We start from the raw sequence: 24,295 nt of genomic DNA on the forward strand, positions 1-24,295 counted from the left end.
GTGTCTGTGTGTGTGCGCCTGTCTGTCTCTGCGTGTGTCTGTGTGTGTGCCTGTCTGTCTCTGCGTGTGTCTGTGTGTGTGCGCCTGTCTGTCTCTGCGTGTGTCTGTGTGTGTGCCTGTCTGTCTCTGCGTGTGTCTGTGTGTGTGCGCCTGTCTGTCTGTGTGTCTACATGCGTGTGTGTAGTTGGATATTTTACCTGAGTGTTTGCTAGCTGCAGTATTTTGAGACAAGCCCCTCCCACAATCCCGTCTCCTCTCCTGGCCCCACCCCATTCACCCTCCAACGGTTCTTGGACCCTGGATTGTATGCAAACGTTGAGTGTGGTGATCAGACTTCCTGTTATATCTCTGCAGTATCACATTTCAATGTTCGAAGGGGAAGTAAGTGATGCAGAGAAGGAACTCCACGTTATCTGTAAGAGTGTGCCAGCCCGGAGCAACTATGAGTGACCATACCTTGCATACAAAGATGGTGAGTGTGTCGACATGAGTGTGTCGGCGGGGGTGTGTGTGAGTGTGTCGGCGGGGGTGTCTGTGAGTGTGGGCAGGTGTGTGTGAGTGTGTTGGCGGGGGTGTGTCAGCGTGGGTGTGGGTGTGAGTGTGTCGGCGGGGGTGTGTGTGAGTGTGGGCAGGTGTGTGTGAGTGTGTCGGCGGGGGTGTGTCAGCGTGGGTGTGAGTGTGTCAGCGTGGGTGTGAGTGTGTCAGCGTGGGTGTGAGTGTGTCAGCGTGGGTGTGAGGTCATGCTCTTGATCATTGTCCTCTCAGTAATAGTTTCAGCTTATCTCCAGACTCCTGCTGGATTCCAGGTTGGAGTTAGCGGAAATCCACATTCAGTATTGAAATCGAGTGTAAGTGAGAGGCTGGTGCCCGTCTCATTAACCACAGATCTGTGTCGTATCCTCGGTTAAACTTCTGTGTACTGGAGGGTCGGTCTGGCAGCTACAGGTTAGACAGCTGGAACGGGACTCGGGGGCTGTGACTGGACATGGAAATGCTCCTGCTCTGTGCCGAGTTAGTTCATCTCAAGACCATGGCAGCTGTTGGGAACCTTGTTTCACATCCATGCATTGGGGTGGAGGGGAGAGAGAGAGCGAGCCAGAGAGAGAGAGCGAGCAAATCAAGCAAGGGATAGATAGAGAGAAAGAAAGAAAGAGAGCCAGAGAATTACATAGCATTTACAGCACAGAAACAGGCCATTCGGCCCAACTGGTCCATGCTGGTGTTTATGCTCCAGAGAGAGAAAGAGAGAGAGGGGAAAATAAAACAGAAACACACAGTTGGTTAGAGGCCTGAAGCAGCGGCTGCCATTCTCTCCGAAGATGCTGACTGACCTGCCCTGCGTTTCCAGTGGTTTGTTTTTTTGTTTCAAATTTCCAATGTTTGTGGTATTTTCTTTGCTTTGTATTTGTAATCTCTCAGTATTGGAAGGTGGGGGGCCGGCCAGGAGAGCATTGGAAGGTGGGGGGCCGGCCAGGAGAGCATTGGAAGGTGGGGGGCCGGCCAGGAGAGCATTGGAAGGTGGGGGGCCGGCCAGGAGAGTATTGGAAGGTGGGGGGCCGGCCAGGAGAGCATTGGAAGGTGGGGGGCCGGCCAGGAGAGTATTGGAAGGTGGGGGGCCGGCCAGGAGAGTATTGGAAGGTGGGGGGCCGGCCAGGAGAGTATTGGAAGGTGGGGGGCCGGCCAGGAGAGCATTGGAAGGTGGGGGGCCGGCCAGGAGAGCATTGGAAGCCACACACACCGGGTGAATTTGCTTGCCACTTGTACCACTCCACCGTCCTCCAATGCCCCCTTAGTTGCTGAAATGAAGACGAGCACAATGACAGGGAGCGGGAACTGAAGGTGGCCTTCTCCCGGGGGCCACGAGGTTGCGTTCTGTCAGACGGGGCGTGCGGGTGGGGGGTGAATTACTCCGGGGCTTTTCCCGCTCTGCTGCCGGAACTATTGAGGATGTTTGGTGGTAACCCCAGTAACGGGGGTAAACGGGGCCTCCACCGGAGATACGGTGGTGGAGCAGGACAAGCAGCAAGCAAATTCACACCCTGTGTGTGGGGTCCAAAGCTCTCCTGGCCGGCCTCCCATCTTCCACCCTCCATAAACTTGAGCTCATCCACAACTCTGCTGCCCGTATCCTAACTCGCACCAAGTCCCGTTCACCCATCACCCCCTGTGCTCGCTGACCTACATTGCCTGGGAATGCCTCGATTTTAAAATTCTCATCTTTGTTTTCAAATCTCTCCATGGCCCTCGCCCCTCCCTATCTCTGTAACCTCCTCCAGCCCTACAACCCTCCGAGATCTCTGCACTTTCTGGCCTCTTGCGCATCCCCGATTTTTATCACCCCACCATTGGCGGCCGTGCCTTCAGCTGCCTGGGCCCTAAGCTCTGGAATTCCCTCCCTAAACCTCTCCGCCTCTCTCTCTCCTCCTTTAAGACGCTCCTTAAAACCTGCCTCTTCAACCAAGCTTTTGGTCGCCTGTCCTAATATCTCCTTATGTGGCTCAGTGCCAATTTCTGTCTGATAATCGCTCCTGTGAAGCACCTTGGGATGTTTTACTACGTTAAAGGCACTATATAAATGCAGGTTGTTGTGTGGATTTCCTCAGTAGTTTAGTGGGAGACTCTTTAAACATGGTGACGGGTTTCCGATCTCTCCCTCCCCGTTAAAAGTTCTCACATGAACGACGGCAACTTGGGTGGGCGCTAGGACCGTGGGATGTTATCCCAGGAAGAGCCAGGAATTTCGGGAATGGAGAATAGAATGTTAAGGGACAGAGAGTCGGGGAGGATACGATAAGTTTTGGGTTATTTGCAGACTGTGAGGGTGAGAATCTTTTCCCTGTTTGAGCTTTGACTTGCACCAACTTGTGGATAGGGAGGACACTGGGAATGAGCGGAATCAGTCTTGGCAAACACATGGGGCTTGATTTTCAAATCAAAGTGCGGGTGCATTGGGGCTGGTAAAATCGGGAAAATCCCGAGCGGGTAAGGAACCCGGCTCCGACCCGCCGACTTCCCCGTCTCTCACAGACACATCTGTGTGCGTACACTTCTGGAATCTGGAAGTCCCACCGGCAATTAAAGCCATTTTACATCGACTTCATCTAAACATAGAGTTTGGACTTGTAGAGGGAGTAAAGCTGCCTCCGCACTGTCCCATCAAACACTCCCAGGACAGGTACAGCACGGGTTAGATACAGAGTAAAGCTCCCTCTGCACTGTCCCATCAAACACTCCCAGGACAGATACAGCACGGGTTAGATACAGAGTAAAGCTCCCTCCACACTGTCCCATCAAACACTCCCAGGGCAGGTACAGCACGGGTTAGATACAGAGTAAAGCTCCCTCTACACTGTCCCATCAAACACTCCCAGGGCAGGTACAGCACAGGTTAGATACAGAGTAAAGCTCCCTCTACACTGTCCCATCAAACACTCCCAGGGCAGGTACAGCACGGGTTAGATACAGAGTAAAGCTCCCTCTACACTGTCCCATCAAACACTCCCAGGGCAGGTACAGGGTTAGATACAGAGTAAAGCTCCCTCTACACTGTCCCATCAAACACTCCCAGGGCAGGTACAGCACGGGTTAGATACAGAGTAAAGCTCCCTCTACACTGTCCCATCAAACACTCCCAGGGCAGGTACAGCACGGGTTAGATACAGAGTAAAGCTCCCTCTACACTGTCCCATCAAACACTCCCAGGGCAGTTACAGCACGGGTTAGATACAGAGTAAAGCTCCCTCTACACTGTCCCATCAAACACTCCCAGGGCAGGTACAGCACGGGTTAGATACAGAGTAAAGCTCCCTCTACACTGTCCCATCAAACACTCCCAGGGCAGGTACAGGGTTAGATACAGAGTAAAGCTCCCTCTACACTGTCCCATCAAACACTCCCAGGGCAGGTACAGCACGGGTTAGATACAGAGTAAAGCTCCCTCTACACTGTCCCATCAAACACTCCCAGGGCAGGTACAGGGTTAGATACAGAGTAAAGCTCCCTCTACACTGTCCCATCAAACACTCCCAGGGCAGGTACAGCACGGGTTAGATACAGAGTAAAGCTCCCTCTACACTGTCCTATCAAACACTCCCAGGGCAGGTACAGGGTTAGATACAGAGTAAAGCTCCCTCTACACTGTCCCATCAAACACTCCCAGGGCAGGTACAGGGTTAGATACAGAGTAAAGCTCCCTCTACACTGTCCCATCAAACACTCCCAGGGCAGGTACAGCACGGGTTAAATACAGAGTAAAGCTCCCTCTACAATGTCCCATCAAACACTCCCAGGGCAGGTACAGCACGGGTTAAATACAGAGTAAAGCTCCCTCTACACTGTCCCATCAAACACTCCCAGGGCAGGTACAGCACGGGTTAGATACAGAGTAAAGCTCCCTCTACACTGTCCCATCAAACACTCCCAGGGCAGGTACAGCACGGGTTAGATACAGAGTAAAGCTCCCTCTACACTGTCCCATCAAACACTCCCAGGGCAGGTACAGCACGGGTTAGATACAGAGTAAAGCTCCCTCCACACTGTCCCATCAAACACTCCCAGGGCAGGTACAGGGTTAGATACAGAGTAAAGCTCCCTCTACACTGTCCCATCAAACACTCCCAGGGCAGGTACAGCACGGGTTAGATACAGAGTAAAGCTCCCTCTACACTGTCCCATCAAACACTCCCAGGGCAGGTACAGGGTTAGATACAGAGTAAAGCTCCCTCTACACTGTCCCATCAAACACTCCCAGGGCAGGTACAGCACGGCTTAGATACAGAGTAAAGCTCCCTCTACACTGTCCCATCAAACACTCCCAGGGCAGGTACAGCACGTCTTAGATACAGAGTAAAGCTCCCTCTACACTGTCCCATCAAACACTCCCAGGGCAGGTACAGCACGGCTTAGATACAGAGTAAAGCTCCCTCTACACTGTCCCATCAAACACTCCCAGGGCAGGTACAGCACGGCTTAGATACAGAGTAAAGCTCCCTCTACACTGTCCCATCAAACACTCCCAGGGCAGGTACAGCACGGGTTAGATACAGAGTAAAGCTCCCTCTACACTGTCCCATCAAACACTCCCAGGGCAGGTACAGCATGGGTTAGATACAGAGTAAAGCTCCCTCTACACTGTCCCATCAAACACTCCCAGGGCAGGTACAGCACGGGTTAGATACAGAGTAAAGCTCCCTCTACACTATCCCATCAAACACTCCCAGGGCAGGTACAGCACGGGTTAGATACAGAGTAAAGCTCCCTCTACACTGTCCCATCAAACACTCCCAGGGCAGGTACAGCACGGGTTAGATACAGAGTAAAGCTCCCTCTACACTGTCCCATCAAACACTCCCAGGGCAGGTACAGGGTTAGATACAGAGTAAAGCTCCCTCTACACTGTCCCATCAAACACTCCCAGGGCAGGTACAGGGTTAGATACAGAGTAAAGCTCCCTCTACACTGTCCCATCAAACACTCCCAGGGCAGGTACAGGGTTAGATACAGAGTAAAGCTCCCTCTACACTGTCCCATCAAACACTCCCAGGGCAGGTACAGGGTTAGATACAGAGTAAAGCTCCCTCTACACTGTCCCATCAAACACTCCCAGGGCAGGTACAGCATGGGTTAGATACAGAGTAAAGCTCCCTCTACACTGTCCCATCAAACACTCCCAGGGCAGGTACAGCACGGGTTAGATACAGAGTAAAGCTCCCTCTACAATGTCCCATCAAACACTCCCAGGGCAGGTACAGGGTTAGATACAGAGTAAAGCTCCCTCTACACTGTCCCATCAAACACTCCCAGGGCAGGTACAGGGTTAGATACAGAGTAAAGCTCCCTCTACACTGTCCCATCAAACACTCCCAGGGCAGGTACAGGGTTAGATACAGAGTAAAGCTCCCTCTACACTGTATGCAGTGGGGTCCCCCAGGGGTCGTTATTAGGACCATTACTTTTCTTGTTATATATAAATGACCTGAACTTGGATATAGGGAGTACAATTTCAAAGTTTGCGAATGAGACAAAACTTGGCAACATAGTAAATAGTGAAGAGGATAGTAGCAGACTTCAGGAGAACTTAGCTAGGCTGGTGAAATGGACAGTCAGATGGCAGATACAGTTTAATATGGATAAGTATGAAGTGATGCACTTTGGGAGGAACAACATGGAGAGGCAGTAAAATCTAAATGGTACTATTCGAGGGGGGTGCACCCCAGGGGTTAGATACAGAGTTAAGCTCCCTCTACACTCCCAGACACTCCCTGGTACTCTAAACGTGTCAATGCTGATCTCAGTAAAGGATCCACATTGCATTTTTCCAAAAATAAGCATTTTTAGACTTGTGTGAGCGACATTGGGGGCCATTTAGTGCTGTAGGCCTAAGTCCACTGGTAACTGGAGTGAGAGTGACAAACACATTACACTTCAGACCCGAGCAGACAGCGACGACTTTCATGCTAACAACATGGGCTGGATTTGAATCCAGGTTCCAGAGGTGAAAGCTTTACTTTTTAAATTTGTTCTCGGGATGTGGGAAACTTTGGTGAGGTCACATTTACTCAAGGAGTGCGGGACTGGAATCACATGCAGGCCAGACCGATGGGATGACATCATCACCTCCAGGTCAATGAAATCCAATATTGAACTTGGCCCCAGCCCCTTCATTACCAATTGGCTTCTAACCACAATCCACAATCTTCCACACTCATTTCGTGGCAGGTTCATTGGATTCACTTTCACAACTTGCTATGGTGAGATTACATAGAATTTATAGCACAGAATAAGGCCATTCGGCCCAACTATTCTATGCCGGTGTTTATCATAGTAGGTACAGCACAGGAGGAGGCCATTCAACCCATCGTGCCTGTGCCACCTCTTTGAAAGAGCTATCCAATTAGTCCCATTCTTGCTCTTTCCCCAGAGCCCTGTAAATTTTTCCCTTCCAGTATTTCTCCAATTCCCTTTTGAAAGTTATTATTGAATCTACTTCCACCGCCCTTTCAGGCAGTGAATTCCAGATCATAGCAACTCGCTGCGTAAAAAAATGTTTCCTCATCTCCCCTCTGGTTCTTTTGCCGATCTCCTTAAATCTGTGTCCTCTGGTTACTGGCCCTTTGTCACTGGAAACAGTTTCTCCTTATTTACTCTGTCAAAACCGTTCATGATTTTGAACACCTCTATCAAATCTCCCCTTAACCGTCTCTGTTCTAAGGAGAACAACCCCAGCTTCTCCAGTCTCTCCACATAACTGAAGTCCCTCATCCCTGGAACCATTCTAGTAAATCTCTTCTGCACCCTCTCTAAGGCCTTCACATCCTTCCTAAAGTGTGGTGCCCAGAATTGAACACAATACTCCAGCTGGGGCCTAACCAGTGTTTATAAAGGTTTAGCATAACTTCCTTGCTTTTGTACTCTTTGCCTCTATTAATAAAGCCCAGGATCCCATATGCTTTTTTAACAGCCTTCTCAACTTGTCCTGCCACCTTGGCATATGTGCACCCCCAGGTCTCTCTGTTCCTAGAATCATAGAATGGTTACAGCACAGAAGGAGGCCATTCGGTCCATTGAGCCTATGCCGGCTCTTTGCAAGAGTGTTCAAGAGTAAATTTCATCTGCCATGTGTCTGCCCATTTCACCAGTCTGTCTCTGTCCTCCTGAAGTCTGTTACTATTCTTCACATTGTTTACTACGTTTCCGAGTTTCGTGTCATCTGCAGACTTTGAAATTATACCCTCTATACCAAAGTCCAGATCTTTAATATATATCAAAAAGAGCAGTGGTCCTAATACTGACCCTTGGGGAACACCACTGTATACTTCCCTCCAGTCTGAAAAACAACTGTTCACCGCTACTCTCTGCTTTCTGCCCCTTAGCCAATTTTGTATCCACACTGCCACAGCCCCTTTAATCCTTTAATTATGCTTCACACGAGCCTCCTCCCTCCCTACTTCATCTAACCATGTCAGCATAACCTTCTATTCCTTTCTCCCTCATGTACTTATGTCATTTCTCCTTAAATGCTCTTTGCCTCAAACACTTCATGTGATAGCAAGTTCCACATTTTAACCGATGAGATTTGAACTCATGATTTCTGTGTTGTTAGTCCATTATTACAATCAGCTGTGACTCAGGGGGTAGCGCCTGAGTCAGAATGAAATGGCTTCAAGTCCCACACCAGAGAGCTTGAGCCCAGAGGTTGGGAAAGACAGAGAGTGAACCTCTAACGGAGTAAATTGCTAACAGTGAGGACTTTCCACTGGGAATTTGGTGAGTGTGAGAATCAGTGGTTATTTTTCTTTGTGGTTAATGTTTTAGATAAACAGTAAATTTCCTTAAAGCTAAACAAACAGTTTTAAATAACCATTAGCCGACATGGCAGGACAGCTGGGGCCCATCACCTGCACATCCCGGAACTCCAGAGCACTTTGTGTGTCCTGGAAAACCACATGTGCAGGAAGTGCCGCCAACTGCTCGAGCTCAGAGTTTCTGAGCTTGAGGGGCGGCTGGCGTCACTACAGTGCATACGGGAAGCTGAGAGTTTCGTGGATAGCACGTTTCAGGAGGTGGTCACCCCGCAGCTACAGAGAGTTCAGGAGGGGAGGGAGTGGGTGACCACCAGACAGGCTCGGAGGAACAGGCAGGCAATGCAGGAGTCCCCTGGGAGTGCGGCACTCACAAACTGGTCTTTAGTGTTGAATACCAGTGAGGGTGCTGAAACCTCGGGGGAGGGCAGTCAGGAGCAAATCCACGGCACCGTGGGAGACTCGGCTGCACAGGGGGGGTAAAGAAATGCAGTTGTTATCGGGGATTCGATAGTCAGGGGGATAGACAGGGGTCTCTGCAACTGCTGAGGTGTGTCCGCATGGTGTGTTGGTGTGCATAGTGCCAGGGTAAAGGACATCACTGAGAGGGGGCAGAACATTCTGACGGGGGAAAGGGAACAGCCAGAAGTCGTGGTCCATGTGGGAACCAATGACATAGGAAGGAAAAGGGTCGGGGTCCTGCAGTCAGAGTTTCAGGAGCTAGGGAGGAAGTTAAAAAGCAGGAGATCAAAGGTAGTAATCTCTGGATTACTCCCAGTGCCACGTGCTAGTGAGCATAGGAATAGTGGGATAAGACAGGTTGATGTGTGGCTGGAAAAATGGTGCAGGAGGGAGGGCTTCAGATTCCTGGGGCATTGGGACCAGCTCTGGGGCAGGAGGGATCTGTTCAAGATGGACAGGCTGCACCTCAACAGAGCTGGGACCAATGTCCTCCTGGGGAGGTTAACTAGTGCTATGGGGGAGGGTTTAAACTAATTTGGCAGTGGGGTGGGTCATGAATGAAACATTGGAGAGGAGAAACAAGGTGCACAGAGGACTGGGAGGGACAAATAGCACTAGAGTAAAGAATAGTTCAGAAATAGGAGGGATCAGACAGGGGGCAAATGTGAGGCAGATTAAGATGGGTTTGGAGTGCATGTGGGTAAATGCACGGAGTGTGGTAAATAAGGTCGGTGAGATGCAGACACAAGTCACCACATGGGACTGTGATTTAATGGTAATAACAGAGACCCCGCTCAAAGAAGAGGGGGATTGGGAACTTAATATTCCTGGCTACAAGGTATTCAGGAAAGATAGGGAAGGAAAGAAAGCTGGGGGGGCGGGGTTGGCAGCATTGATCAAAGAAACTATTATAGCACTGGAAAGGGATGATGTCATTGAGGGGTCAAAGACAGAATCGATTTGGTTAGAATTAAGGAACAATCGAGGAGCGATTACACTACTGGGTGTGTACTGTAGGCCACCAAATAGTGGGAGGGAGATAGAGGAGCAAATTTGCAGGCAAATTGCAGACTCTGCTGAGTAAATAGGCTTTGTTGTAAAATAGTTTGTTTGCTGTGAGTCCTGCCTTAAGTCCCACCCTGCCTCCAACTCATTGGCTGACACAGTGGTGTGAATAGACACTCTGCCAAGTCTATTCCCCCTCTCCCGCTCATGTTACAAGGGGGATCAGGCACTGGGTGTGTACTGTAGGCCACCAAATAGTGGGAAGGATCAAGGAGCAATTTGCAGGCAAATTACGGAAATATGCAAGAATATAGAGTAGTGATAATGGGGGACTTCAATTATCTAAATATAGACTAGGACAGTAACAGTGTAAAGGGCAAAGAGGGGGAGGAATTCCTGAAGTGTGTTCAAGAGAACTTTCTGGAACAGTGTGTTTCCAGCCCAACCAGGAAGGAAACGGTGCAGGGTGTAATTCTGGGGGATGAAGTGGGGCAAGTGGAGCCTGTTTCAGTGGGGGAGCATTTAGGGAACAGTGATCATAATATCATCAGGTTTAGAATAGTTATGGAAAAGGACAAGGAACAATCGAATGTGAAAACACTTAACTGGAGGAGGGCTAATTTCAGTGAGTTAAAAATGGACCTTGCCCAGGTGGATTGGAATCAAAAATTGTCAGACAAAACAGTAATTGAACAATGGGAGGCCTTCAAGGAGGAGATGGTCCGGGTGCAGAGTGGACACATCCCTATGTGGGGGGAAAGGAAGGGCATCCAAGGTTAGAGCTCTCGGGATGACTAAAGATATAGAGATTAAAATGAAACAGAAAAAGGAGGCTTATGACAAATGTAAGACTCATAATACAGTAGAGAACCAGGCTGAATACAGAAAGTACAGAGGAGATCTAAAAAAGGGAATAAGAGGGGCAAAGAGTAGGAGAATAGATTAGTGGTTAACATAAAAGGGAACCCAAAAGTCTTTTATAAACATATAAATAGTAAAAGGGCAGTCAAAGGAAGCGTGGGACTGATTAGGGACAAAAAAGGAGATCTCCTTGTGGAGGCAGAGGGTGTGGCTGAGGCACTAAATGAATACTTCGTATTGGTCTTCACTAGAGAAGAGGATGCTGCCATTGTAGCAGTAAAGGAGGAGGTAGTAGTGATATTGGATAGGATAAAAATAGATAAAGAGGAGGTACTTAAACGAATGACAGCGCTCAAAATAGAAAAGTCGCCTGGTCCCGATGGGATGCATCCTCGGTTACTGAGGGAAGTCAGGGTGAAAATTGCGGAGTCGCTGGCAATTTTCAATCTTCTAATCCTCCTTAGATATGGGGATATGGGGAGGGCACCGGAGGATTGCAAATGTCACACCCCTGAACAAAAAAGGGGAGAGGGATGAACCCGGCAATCACAGGCCTGTCAGTCTAACATCAGTGGTGGGGGAACTTTTAGAGGCAATAATCTGGGACAAAATTAATTTGCACTTGGAAAGAATGGGCTAATAAATGAAAGTCAGCATGGATTCGTTAAAGGAAAATCATGTTTGACTAACTTCGAATCATAGAATGGTTACAGCACAGAAGGAGGCCATTCGGCCTGTCGAGTCCGTGCCAGCTCTCTGCAAGCCCAGTATGGGCTAATAAATGAAAGTCAGCACGGATTTGTTAAAGCAAAATCGGGTTTGACTAATTTGATTGAGTTCTTTGATGAAGTAACAAAGAGGGTTGATGAGGGTAGTGCGGTTGATGTGTATATGGACTTTCAAAAGGCGTTTCATAAAGTACTACGTAATAGACTTGCCAGCAAAATTAAAGGATTAAAGGGACAGTGGCAATGTGGATTCAAAATTGGCGAAGGGACAGAAAGCAGAGAGTATTGGTGAATGGTTGTTTTTCAGACTGGATTGAACTATACAATGGTGTTCCCCAGGGGTTGGTGTTGGGACCACTGCTCTTTTTGATATATATTAATGACCTGGACTTGGGTATAGAGGATATAATTTCAAAGTTTGCAGATGACACGAAATTCAGAAATGTCGTAAACAATGTGGAAGATGGTAACAGAGTTCAGGAGGACATAGACAGACTGGTGAAATGGGCAGACACATGGCAGATGGAATTTAATGCAGAGAAGTGTGAAGCGATACATTCTGGTAGGAAGACTGAGGAGAGGCAATATAAACTAAATGGTACAATTTTAAAGGGGGTGCAGAAACAGAGCGACCCTAGGGTGTACGTACACAAATCTTTGAAAGTGGCAGAACAAGTTGAGAAGATTGTTAAAAAAGCATATGGGACCCTGGGCTTTATTAATAGAGGCATAAAATACTGGTTAGGCCTCAGCTGGAGTATTGTGTCCAATTCTGGGCACCACACTTTAGGAAGGATGTGAAGGCCTTAGAGAGGGTGCAGAAGAGATTTACTAGAATGGTTTCAGGGATGAGGGACTTCAGTTACATGGAGAGATTGGAGAAGTTGGGGTTGTTCTCCTTGGAACAGAAAAGAGGAGATTTGATAGAGGTGTTCAAAATCATGAATGGTTTTGATAGAGTAAATGAGGAGAAACTGTTTCCAATGGCAGGAGGGTCGGTAACCAGAGGACACAGATTTAAGGTGATCGACAAACCAGCCAGAGGCGACATGAGGAAACATTTTTTTACGCAGCGAGTTGTTATGATCTGGAATGCGTTGCCTGAAAGGGCGGTGGAAACAGATTCAATAATAACTTTCAAAAGGGAATTGGATAAATATTTGAAGGGAAAACATTTACAGGGCTATGGGGAAAGAGCAGGGGAATGGGACTAATTGGATAGGTCTTTCAAAGAACTGGCACAGGCATGATGGGCTGTATGGCCTCCTCCTGTGCTGTTCCGACTATGATACTTGAGTACATAATCTAGGCTGACATTCCAGTGTAGCACTGAAAGAAAGCTGCACTGTCAGAGGTGCCATCTTTCAGATGTAAACAATTTTACAACACCAAGTTATAGTCCAGCAATTTTATTTTAAATTCACAAGCTTTCGGAGATTTCCTCCTTCCTCAGGCAAATGTTTCAAGAGGTCCTTGAAGCCTACGCATTTATACATATAGAACAATACATGGTGTTTACAGACTGTCCCTGCAACTGCCCGTTGCCAAGGCAATCACCGTGTTCAGACAGAGAGGTGTCACCTGCAGAACCTCCGAATACACATTCAACAAAAAAACAAACAGGGAAAAAAAACAGAGAAAAAAAAGAGAGAGGCAGAAACATCCGGAAGGCAGAGAGAGCCAGCAAATGACCCATTATATTAAAAACAGATAACATTTGTTCGCTGGTGGGGTAACGTGTAGCGTGACATGAACCCAAGATCCCGGTTGAGGCCGTCCTCATGGGTGCGGAACTTGGCTATCAATTTCTGCTCGACGATTTTGCGTTGTCGTGTGTCTCGAAGGCCGCCTTGGAGTACGCTTACCCGAAGGTCGGTGGATGAATGTCCATGACTGCTGAAGTGTTCCCCGACTGGGAGGGAACCCTCCTGTTTGGCGATTGTTGCGCGGTGTCCGTTCATCCGTTGTCGCAGCGTCTGCATGGTCTCGCCAATGTACCATGCTCTGGGGCATCCTTTCCTGCAACGTATGAGGTAGACAACGTTGGCCGAGTCACAGGAGTATGAACCATGTACCTGGTGGGTGGTGTCCTCTCGTGTGATGGTGGTATCTGTGTCGATGATCTGGCATGTCTTGCAGAGGTTACCGTGGCAGGGTTGTGTGGCGTCGTGGACGCTGTTCTCTTGAAAGCTGGGTAATTTGCTGCGAACGATGGTCTGTTTGAGGTTGGGTGGCTGTTTAAAGGCGAGTAGTGGAGGTGTGGGGATGGCCATAGCGAGGTGTTTGTCCTCATTGATGACATGTTGAAGGCTGCGGAGAACATGGCGTAGTTTCTCCGCTCCGGGGAAGTACTGGACGACAAAGGGTACTCTGTTGGTTGCGTCCCGTGTTAGTCTCCTGAGGAGGTCTATGTGATTTTTTGCTGTGGCCCGTCGGAACTGTCGATCGATGAGTCGAGCGTCATATCCCGTTCTTACTAGGGCGTCTTTCAGCGTCTGTAGGTGTCCATCGCGTTCCTCCTCGTCTGAGCAGACCCTGTGTATTCGCAGGGCCTGTCCATAGGGGATGGCCTCTTTGACGTGGTTAGGGTGGAAGCTGGAAAAGTGGAGCATTGTGAGATTGTCCGTGGGCTTGCGGTAGAGTGAGGTGCTGAGGTGCCCGTCTTTGATGGAGATTCGTGTGTCCAAGAAAGAAACTGATTCTGAGGAGTAGTCCATGGTGAGCTTGATGGTGGGATGGAACTTGTTGATGTTATCGTGTAGTCTCTTTAGTGATTCCTTGCCGTGGGTCCATAGAAAGAAAATGTCGTCGATGTATCTGGTGTATAGTGTTGGTTGGAGGTCTTGTGCAGTGAAGAAGTCCTGCTCGAACTTGTGCATGAAAATGTTGGCGTATTGGGGTGCGAATTTGGTCCCCATGGCTGTTCCGTGTGTTTGGGTAAAGAACTGGTTATCGAAGGTGAAGACATTGTGATCCAGGATGAAGCGGATGAGTTGTAGGATGGCTTCCGGAGATTGGCTGTTGTTGGTGTTGAGTATTGATGCTGTCGCAGCGATGCCGTCATCGTGGAGGATACTGGTGTATAGTGCCGAGACGTCCATCGTGGTGAGAAGTGTTCCTGGTTCAACTGGTCCGTGGGTACTGAGTTTTTGTAGGAAGTCTGTAGTGTCGCGACAGAAGCTGGGGGTTCCCTGTACGATGGGTTTCAGGATGCCCTCGATGTATCCAGAGAGGTTCTCACACAGGGTTCCGTTGCCTGATACGATGGGATGTCCGGGTGTGTTGGCTTTGTGTATCTTTGGGAGGCAGTAGAAGTCTCCCACACGGGGATTACGTGGGATGAGAATGCGTAGGATGCTTTGAAGGTCTGGATCGAAGGTCTTGATCAGTTTGTTGAGCTGGTGGGTGTGTTCTTTGGTCGGATCTGCGGGTAACCGTCTGTAGTGTTCCTGGTTGTCCAGTTGTCGGTATGCTTCTTTGCAATAGTCTGTTCTGTTCTGTATGACTATGGCTCCTCCTTTGTCCGCTGGTTTGATGACGATGTTGCGGTTGGTCTTGAGAGCGTTGATGGCGTTGCGTTGTGCTCGGGTGACATTCTGGACTGTCTTCTGAGTGCGGCTGATGAATCTGGCATTGACGCATTTCCTGACAGCTTGAGCATACATGTCCAGCTGAGGGCAGCAACCTTTCAGATGAGATGTTAAACCAAAGTCCGTCTGCCTCTCAGGTGGACGTAAAAGATTCCACGGCCACTTTTCGAAAAAGAGCAGGGGAGTTCTCTCCAGTGTCCCCAGCCAACATTCATCCCTCAGTTAAAACAGGTTAGCTAGTCATTGTCACATTGTTGTTTGTGGAACCTTGTTGTGCGTAAATTGGTTGTCACGTTTCCTACATTACAACAGTGACAATTCAAAAGCACTTCATTGGCTGTAAAGCGCTTTGCAGCATCCTGAGGTTGTGAAAGGTGCTATAGAAATGCAATTTCTTTCTTTCAGTAGAAGGCCAGTTAGAATATTAGGCTAATGTACCCAGCCAATGTACCCAGCCAGGTGAGGTGAGAGTGACTGCCCTTGACATCAAGGCAGCATTTGACCGAGTGTGGCACCAAGGAGCCCTAGCAAAATTGAAGTCAATGGGAATCAGGGGGAAAACTCTCCAGTGGCTGGAGTCATACCTAGCACAAAGGAAGATGGTAGTGGTTGTTGGAGCCAATCATCTCAGCCCCAGGACATTGCTGCAGGAGTTCCTCAGGGCAGTGTCCTAGGCCCAACCATATTCAGCTGCTTCATCAATGACTTTCCCTCCATCATAAGGTCAGAAATGGGGATGTTCGCTGATGACTGCACAGTGTTCAGTTCCATTCGCAACCCCTCAGATAATGAAGCAGTCCGAGCCCGCATGCAGCAAGACCTGGACAACATCCAGGCTTGGGCTCATAAGTGGCAAGTAACATTCGCGCCAGATAAGTGCCAGGCAATGACCATCTCCAACAAGAGAGAGTCTAACCACCTCCCCTTGACATTCAACAGCATTACCATCGCCGAATCCCCCACCATCAACATCCTGGGGGTCACCATTGACCAGAAACTTAACTGGACCAGCCATATAAATACTGTGGCTACGAGAGCAGGTCAGAGGCTGGGTATTCTGCGGCGAGTGACTCACCTCCTGACTCCCCAAAGCCTTTCCACCATCTACAAGGCACAAGTCAGGAGTGTGATGGAATACTCTCCACTTGCCTGGATGAGTGCAGCTCTAACAACACTCAAGAAGCTCGACACCATCCAAGATAAAGCAGCCCGCTTGATTGGCACCCCATCCACCACCCTAAACATTCACTCACTTCATCACCCGCACACTCTGGCTGCAGTGTGCACCATCCACAGGATGCACTGCAGCAACTCGCCAAGGCTTCTTCGACAGCACCTCCCAAACCCGCGACCTCTACCACCTAGAAGGACAAGGGCAGCAGGCGCATGGGAACAACACCACCTGCACGTTCCCCTCCAAGTCACACACCATCCCGACTTGGAAATATATCGCCGTTCCTTCATTGTCGCTGGGTCAAAATCCTGGAACTCCCTTCCTAACAGCACTGTGGGAGAACCTTCACCACACGGACTGCAGCGGTTCAAGAAGGCGGCTCATCACCACCTTCTCAAGGGCAATTAGGGATGGGCAATAAATGCCGGCCTCGCCAGCGACGCCCACATCCCATGAATGAATAAAAAAAAAATGTACCCTGCCAATGTACCCAGCCAACGTACCCTGCTATTACCCCACTAATACTAAGCTCGCTTCCCAGTCCCCTGTCATTATTTATATTAATGCATTGTGCGCCTACCACTTCCTGTACCGAGCCAGAGAACAGTTCAATTGCTGAACATGTGCCTTCCTCTCCAGCTTATCTCGGCAAGTTAAGCTGTTGCACATCCTGTAACTTTCTTCCCACAACAGAGTAGTCAAAGCAACTTTTAGAATATCTTTGACTAACTGGGGCAGAGGCTAAAGTGTCGAGCCTAGTCATTGTGGACAGTCAATGGAGCTCAGGGAATGTTCAGGAAGTCAGGAGAGGTAAAAGGCCTGGGGGTCCATCAAGAGCCATTTTGATAGCGATGTTGGACAGATGGTGGACTAGAAGTTGATCTGGGCGTAAAACGGAGGCAAAGAGCGGCCGATTTTGGAGTGTGCCTGATCAGTGCCTGCGTTACGGGCGCCGCTATGTTGGTGAAGGCAGCTTTGCAGAGATCCTGGACGGCCCAATGTCTGTATTAGGCCCCCGTGCGGATACAGGTTGGGATTGAGGGGAGCAGGATCCAGGGTTTGCTCCTCATGGGGTTCGCAGCAACCTTTAAACAACATTAACAACAAAACCATGTTCCGGGGGGAGAGGGGGGGGGCAGAGAGGAGGAGGATGACCCAGGGGTTAATCGTTTTCTGTCAGCCGTCCGCCTGTCCTTTGGTAGCGAGGCTCAGATCTCAATGTGGACCAGGCCTCCCGCTGAGACAATCGGTGGGCACAATCCTGGGGAACATTCTACCCCAGAATGTCTTGTCTTAGAGCCATTACTTACATAAAGGACTGGGTGGTACAGTTGATTGGCACATATAATGAAGCTGAGCTGATCCCATTCCATGAATGGTGATCCCATTAACTGCAGCCAGGTGCTCAGTGTCAGCCTGGGCTCAGCTGCCACCACTCTCGCCTATAAGTCACAAGGTCATGGGTTCAAGCCCCACTCTAGAAGCTTGAGAATGTAATCTCGACCAATATTTCACAGGAACGCAGGAATTGCTAGACGAGGAAAGACCAGTGTCCATCTCGTTCACCTTCTACCATCCTGGCCGTCGCATGATGTGAAAATGGAGTTGTTGACTAATCAACAACAACAACAACAACTTGCATTTCTATCGCGCCTTTAATGTAGTAAAACATCCCAAAGAGCTTCACAGGAGCGATTATCAGACAAAATTTGACACCGAGCCACGTAAGGATGTATTAGGTCAAGTGACCAAAAGTGCAGTCAAAGAGGCAGGTTTTAAGGTGGAGAGAGAGGTTTAGGGAGGGAATTCCAGAGCTTAGGGCCTAAACAGCTGAAGGCACGGCCGCCAATGGTGGAGCGATTAAAATCAGGGATGCGCAAGAGGCCAGAATTGGAGGAGCGCAGAGATCTCGAAGGGTTGTTGAGCTGGAGGATGTTACAGAGATAGGGAGGGGGCGAGGGCTTGGAGGGATTTGAAAACAAGGATGAGAATTTTAAATTCGAGGCGTTGCCAGACCGGGAGCCAATCATAGCAATCAATCTCTAACAATTAGTCTACAACAGACCCAGACATGAGGGGAGGGAAACCCCCCAGTGGTGGAAAGCTTTGGGGATCCATGATCCAACACTATGGGAGCCTGGGGGAGTGCTGCATTCCTGGGGGTCTGCAGTCAATTCTGGGCACCGTACCTCAGGAGGGATAATGTGGTCTTGGACAGGGTGCTGCACAGATTCACCAGAATGATACTGGGGCTAAAAGGGTTAAATGATGAGGACAGATTGCATAAAGTTGGCTTGTATTCCCTTGAGTATAGGAGATTGAGGGGTGATCTGATCGAGGTGTTTAAAATAGTAGATGCAGAGAAACTATTTCCTCTGGTGGGAGAATCCAGAACAAGGGACATAATCTTAAAATTAGAGCTTGGCCGTTCAGGAGTGAAATCAGGAAGCACTTTTTCACACAAAGGGGAGTGAAAATCTGGAACTCTCTTCCCCCAAAAAGGCTGTGGATGCTGGGGGTCAGTTGGAGTTTTCAAGACTGAGATCGATAGATCTTTTAAAGATAAGGGATATGGAGTAAAGGCGGGTAAATGGAGTTGACGTACAGATCAGCCAGGATCTAACGGAATGGCGGAGCAGACCCAAGGGGCTGAACGGTCTTCTCCTGTTCCTGTGGTCACAGTCCACTCGTGACTAAAATGTGCAGGGAGACTGAATGAATCTCCAACATTGCCCTGGTTCTGAAAATGGGGGAACCTCTGGGACACTATCAGGTGAGGAATAATTGCAATTTTGGTCCTCGCAAGCACCGTATCTCAGGCACTCTGAAATATCGAGTCCAAAAAGGGAGGAGTAATGTGGGAAAAAAGGATGATTTTTTTTGTCCAGTGTTGTGACCAGAGTTGTTACGATCTGGAATTCCCCGCCTGAAAGGGCAGTGGAAGAGGATTCAATAATAACTTGCAAAAGGGAATTGGAGAAATACTTGAAAAGGAGAAATTTGGAGGGCGAATAGGGAAAGAGCAGGGGGAGTGGGACTAATTGGATTGCATTTTCAAAGAGCCGTTTCAGGCACGATAGGCCGAATGGCCTCCTTCTGTGCAGTAAGGTTCTATAAATCTATGTTGTTTGGTCGCTGTCCCTTTAAAACTCAGTCATTGTACAAAGGCAGCTTAGCAGCCTATCCCCGGACAATATTGCAAAGTCTGGTGTTGTCTCCCTGGTAACAGGCATTAGAAGGAGTCTAAAGAACACAGACACATGATTGGTTCAATCTATATTTGACTGGCAGCTCCTAATTTAAACTCGACATTCAAAATCCAGGTAGCCCTTTTCAGGAAATTAAGAGACAACTTTATCCGAACAAGTTCTCTTAAAGAGGCAGTGGGTGGCTGGAGAAGAGGCAGTTAGAAAACCTCAGAAGGGAGAGGTTCATGTTCCTGATAGGTAAATGGACATTTAAATGTCATTTATAAAAGGTTAGATTAATTCTTGGAGTTGTGATCTTTTTATTATTTTTGTTGTGTCCAATAAACGCTCAATTTTGGTGTGGTAATGTAATGGCTGCTTTTATTTCTGTCTCTCTGGGCATAACATTCAGTGGAAGAGGAAAGCCTGGGGTTTGATTGTTGCAATATGCTCACTCCCACAAGTGTTGAGTTACCAACATGCAAGTGTAATATATATCAACCTGGTCCATGCAAAGACTTCCTACTGTGAATATATATCAGCGTTAGATTAACCACTTGTTCATTGTTTGTTTAAAATTAATTTGATATTTTAAACTTAAAGACAAGATATTTTAATACAAAGGGAATAGCCAGAAGTCGTGGTCCATGTGGGAACCAATGACATAGGAAGGAAAAGGCTTAAGGTTTTGCAGTCAGAGTTTCAGGAGCTAGGGAGGAAGTTAAAAAGCAGGAGATCAAAGGTAGTAATCTCTGGATTACTCCCAGTGCCACGTGCTGGTGAGCATAGGAATAGTGGGATAAGACAGGTTAATGTGTGGCTGGAGAAATGGTGCAGGAGGGAGGGCTTCAGATTCCTGGGGCATTGGGACCAGCTCTGGGGGGACCTGTACGAGCCGGACGGCGGCATCCCAACAGAGCTGGGCCAATGACCTCGCGTGGAGGTTAACTAGTGCTGTGGGGGAGGGTTTAAACTAATTTGGCAGGGGGATGGGCACCAGGATGAAATATCAGGGCTAGATGAAGTAAGGGGGGGGAGGAGGCTCGTGTGGAGGGTAAACACCTCTGTGCTGTACATTCTATGTAATTAGAGAGGAGAAACAAGGTGCACAGAGGACTTGGAGAGACAAATAGCACTAGAGTAAAGAATAGTTCAGAAATAGGAGGGATCAAACAGAGGGCCAATGCGAGGCAGTATAAGATGAGATTGATGTGCATGTAGTGTGGTAAATAAGGTTGGTGAGCTGCAGGCACATGTAGCCACATGGGACAATGATAGAGTGGCAATAACAGAGACCTGGCTCAAAGAAGGGGAGGATTGGGAACTTAGTATTCCTGGTTACAAAGTATTTAAGAAAGACAGGGAAGGAAAGAAAGGAGAGGGGTTAGTAGTATTGATCAAAGGAACCAGTAAAGCACTGTAAAGGGATGATGTAGTTGAGGAGTCAAAGACAGAATCTAATTGGTTAAATTAAGGAACCAATGGAGGAGCAATTATGCTACTGGTTGTGTATTGTAGGCCACCAAATAGTGGGAAGGATCAAGGAGCAATTTGCAGGCAAATTGCAGAAAGATGCAAGACCTATAGAGAAGTGATAATGGGGGACTTCAATTATCCCAATATAGACTGGGACAGTAACAGTGTAAAGGGCAAAGAGGGGGAGGAATTCCTGAAATGTGTGTAAGAGAACTTTTTGATCAGTGTATTTCCAGCCTATTGAGAAAGGAAGCAGTGCTGGATCTAGTTCTGGGGAATGAAGTGGGGCAGGTGGAGCATGTTTCAGTGGGGGAAGCAATTAGAGAACAGTGATCATAATATCATTAGGTTGAGAATAGTTATGGAGAAGGACAAGGAACATTCAAATCTGAAAATGCTTAACTGGAGGAGGGCTAATTTCAGTGAGTTAAAAATGGACCTTGCCCAGGTGGATTGGAATCAAAATTGTCAGACAAAACAGTAATTGAACACTGGGAGGCCTTCAAGGAGGAGATGGTCCGGGTGCAGAGTGGACACATCCCTATGTGGGGGGAAAGGAAGGGCATCCAAGGTTAGAGCTCTCGGGATGACTAAAGATATAGAGATTAAAATGAAACAGAAAAAGGAGGCTTATGATAAATGTATGATTCATAATACAGTAGAGAACCAGGCTGAATACAGAAAGTACAGAGGAGATCTAAAATAGGGAATAAGAGGGGAAAAGAGAGAGTACGAGAATAGATTAGTGACTAACATAAAAGGGAACCCAAAAGTCTTTTATAAACATATAAATAGTAAAAGGGCAGTCAAAGGAAGCGTGGGACTGATTAGGGACAAAAAAGGAGATCTTCTTGTGGAGGCAGAGGTCATGGCTGAGGCACTAAATGAATACTTTGCATCGGCCTTCACTAGAGAAGAGGATTCTGCCATTCTAGCAGTAAAGGAGGAGGTAGCGATATTGGATAGGATAAAAATAGATAAAGAGGAGGTACTTAAAAGGTTGGCAGTACTCAAAGTAGAAAAGTCACCCAGTCCGGATGAGATGCATCCTAGGTTACTGAGGGAAGTAAGGTGGAAATTGCAGAGGCTCTGACTGTAATCTTCCAATCCTCCTTAGATATGGGGATGGAGCTGAAGAACTAGAGGATTGCAAATCTTACATTCCTGTTCAAAAAAGGGGAGAGGGATAAGCCAAGCAATTACAGGCCAGTCAGCCTAACATCAGTGGTGAGGAAACTTTTTGAGACAATAATCCAAGACAAAATTAATCAGCACTTGGAAAGTATGGGCTAATAAATGAAAGTCAGCCCAGATTTGTTAAAGGAAAATCATATTTGACTAACATAGAATCATAGAATGGTTACAGCACAGAAGGAGGCCATTTGGCCCATCGAGTCCGTGCCAACTCTCTGCAAGAGCAATCCAGTTAGTCCCACCCCCCTGCCCTATCCCTATAATTCTTTTCCCTTCAAGTACTTATCCAGTTCCCTTTTTGAAGGCCACGATTGAATCTGCCTCCACCACCCCCTCTGGCAGTGCATTCCAGATCCTAACCACTCGCTGTGTAAAAAAGTTTTCCCTCATGTCGCCTTTGGTTCTTTTGCCAATCACCTTAAATCTATGTCCTCTGGTTCTTGATCCTTCCTCCAATGAAAACAGTTTCTCTCTATCTACTCTGAGTAAACCTTTCATGATTTTGAATACTTCTATCAAATCTCCTCACAACCATCTCTGCTCCAAGGAGAACAACCCCAGCTTCTCCAGTCTATTCCCGTAACTGAAGTCCCTCATCCCTGGAACCATTCTCGTAAATCTTTTCTGCACCCTCTCTAAGGCCTTCACATCTTTCCTAAAGTGCGGTGCCCAGAACTGGACACAATATTCCAGTTGTGGCCGAACCAGTGTTTATAAAGGTTCATCATGACTTCCTTGCTTTTGTACTCAATGCCTCTATTTATAAAGCCCAGGATCCCTTATGCTTTTTTAACTTCTTCCTTAACCTGCCCTGCCACCTTCAATGATTTATGCACACATACCCCCAGATCTCTCTGTTCCTGAACCCCTTTTAAATTGGATCCTTTAGTTTATATTGCCTCTCGCTCTTCCTACCAAAATGCATCACTTCGCACTTTTCTGCATTAAATATCATCTGCCATGTGTCCGCCCATTCCACCAGCCTGTCTATGTCCTCTTGAAGTCTATCACTATCCTCCTCACTGTTTACTACACTTCCAAGTTTTGTGTCATCTGCAAATTTTGAAATTGTGCCCTGTATACCCAAGTTCAAGTCATTAATATATATTAAGAAAAGCAGTGGTCCCAGCACCGACCCCTGAGAAATTGCTGGAGCTATTTGATGAAGTAACGGAGAGGGTTGATGAGGGTAGTGCGGTTGATGTTGTGTATATGGACTTTCAAAAGGCATTTGATAAAGTACCACATAATAGACTTGTTAGTAAAATTAAAGCTCATGGGATTAAAGGGACAGTGACAGCATGGATACAACATTGGCTAAGGGACAGAAAGCAGAGAGTAATGGTGAACAGTTGTTTTTCAGACTGGAGGGAAGTATATGGTGATGTTCCCCAGGGGTCAGTATCAGGACCACTGCTCTTTTTGATACATATTAATGACCTGGACTTGGGTATAGAGGGAATAATTTCAAAGTTTGCAGATGACACGAAACTCGGAAATGTCGTAAACCATGTGTTGGATAGTAACAGACTTCAGGAGGACATGGACAGACTGGTGAAATGGGCAGATACATGGCAGATGAAATTTAATGCAGAGAAGTGTGCAGTGATGCATTTTGGTAGGAAGAATGAGGAGAGGTAATATTAACTAAATATTGTTAAATGGTATAATTTTAAAGGGGGTACAGGAACAGAGCTATCTCGGGGTGCACATAGACAAATCTTTGAAGGTGGCAGGACAAGTTGCAAAGACTGTTTTTTAAAAAAAAAGTATATGGGATCCTGGGCTTTATTAATAGAGGCATAGAGTACAAAAGCAAGGAAGTTATGCTAAACCTTTATAAAATACTGGTTAGGCAGAAGAGATTTACTAGAATGGTACCAGGGATGAGGGACTTCAGTTCTGTGGAGAGACTGGAGAAGCTGGGGTTGTTCTCCTTAGAGCAGAGAAGGTTAAGGGGAGATTTGATAGAGGTGTTCAAAATCATGAGGGGTTTTGACAGAATAAATAAGGAGAAACTGTTTCCAGTGGCAGAAGGGTCGGTAACCAGAGGACACAGATTTAAGGTTATTCTGCAGGAAAAAAACAGAGGCGACATGAGGAAATTTTTTTTTACAATGCGAGTTATTATGATCTGGAATGTAGTGATTGAAAGGGGGGTGGAAACAGATTCATTGGTAACTTTCAAAGGGAATTGGATAAATACATGAAGGGAAAAAAATTACAGGGGAAAGAGCAGGGGGTGGAACTAATTGGACAGCTTTACCAAAGGGCCGGCACAGGCATGATGGGCCAAATGGCCTCCTTCTGTGTTGTA

The 24,295-nt window shown here is 47.6% G+C and overlaps 1 protein-coding gene across 3 annotated transcripts in view; it reads left to right on the forward strand.

Moving 5' to 3' along the window:
* The first annotated feature begins 381 nt into the window (after nt 1-381).
* Nucleotides 382-24,295, forward strand: part of LOC137320692 (FYN-binding protein 1) — a 210,890-nt gene continuing 186,976 nt past the window's right edge. For 2 of the 3 annotated variants that reach the window (XM_067982380.1, XM_067982382.1), the window contains exon 1: nt 382-472. In XM_067982380.1, the coding sequence (XP_067838481.1) occupies nt 389-472 (84 nt within the window). In that variant the 5' untranslated portion in view covers nt 382-388. Of the gene's footprint in view, nt 473-8,194; nt 8,266-24,295 lie in introns of those variants that run through there. The other variant, XM_067982381.1, reaches the window with a different exon arrangement.

The sequence above is a fragment of the Heptranchias perlo genome, chromosome 4 (genome assembly GCF_035084215.1).
Source record: "Heptranchias perlo isolate sHepPer1 chromosome 4, sHepPer1.hap1, whole genome shotgun sequence".
NCBI classification, from domain to species: domain Eukaryota; kingdom Metazoa; phylum Chordata; class Chondrichthyes; order Hexanchiformes; family Hexanchidae; genus Heptranchias; species Heptranchias perlo.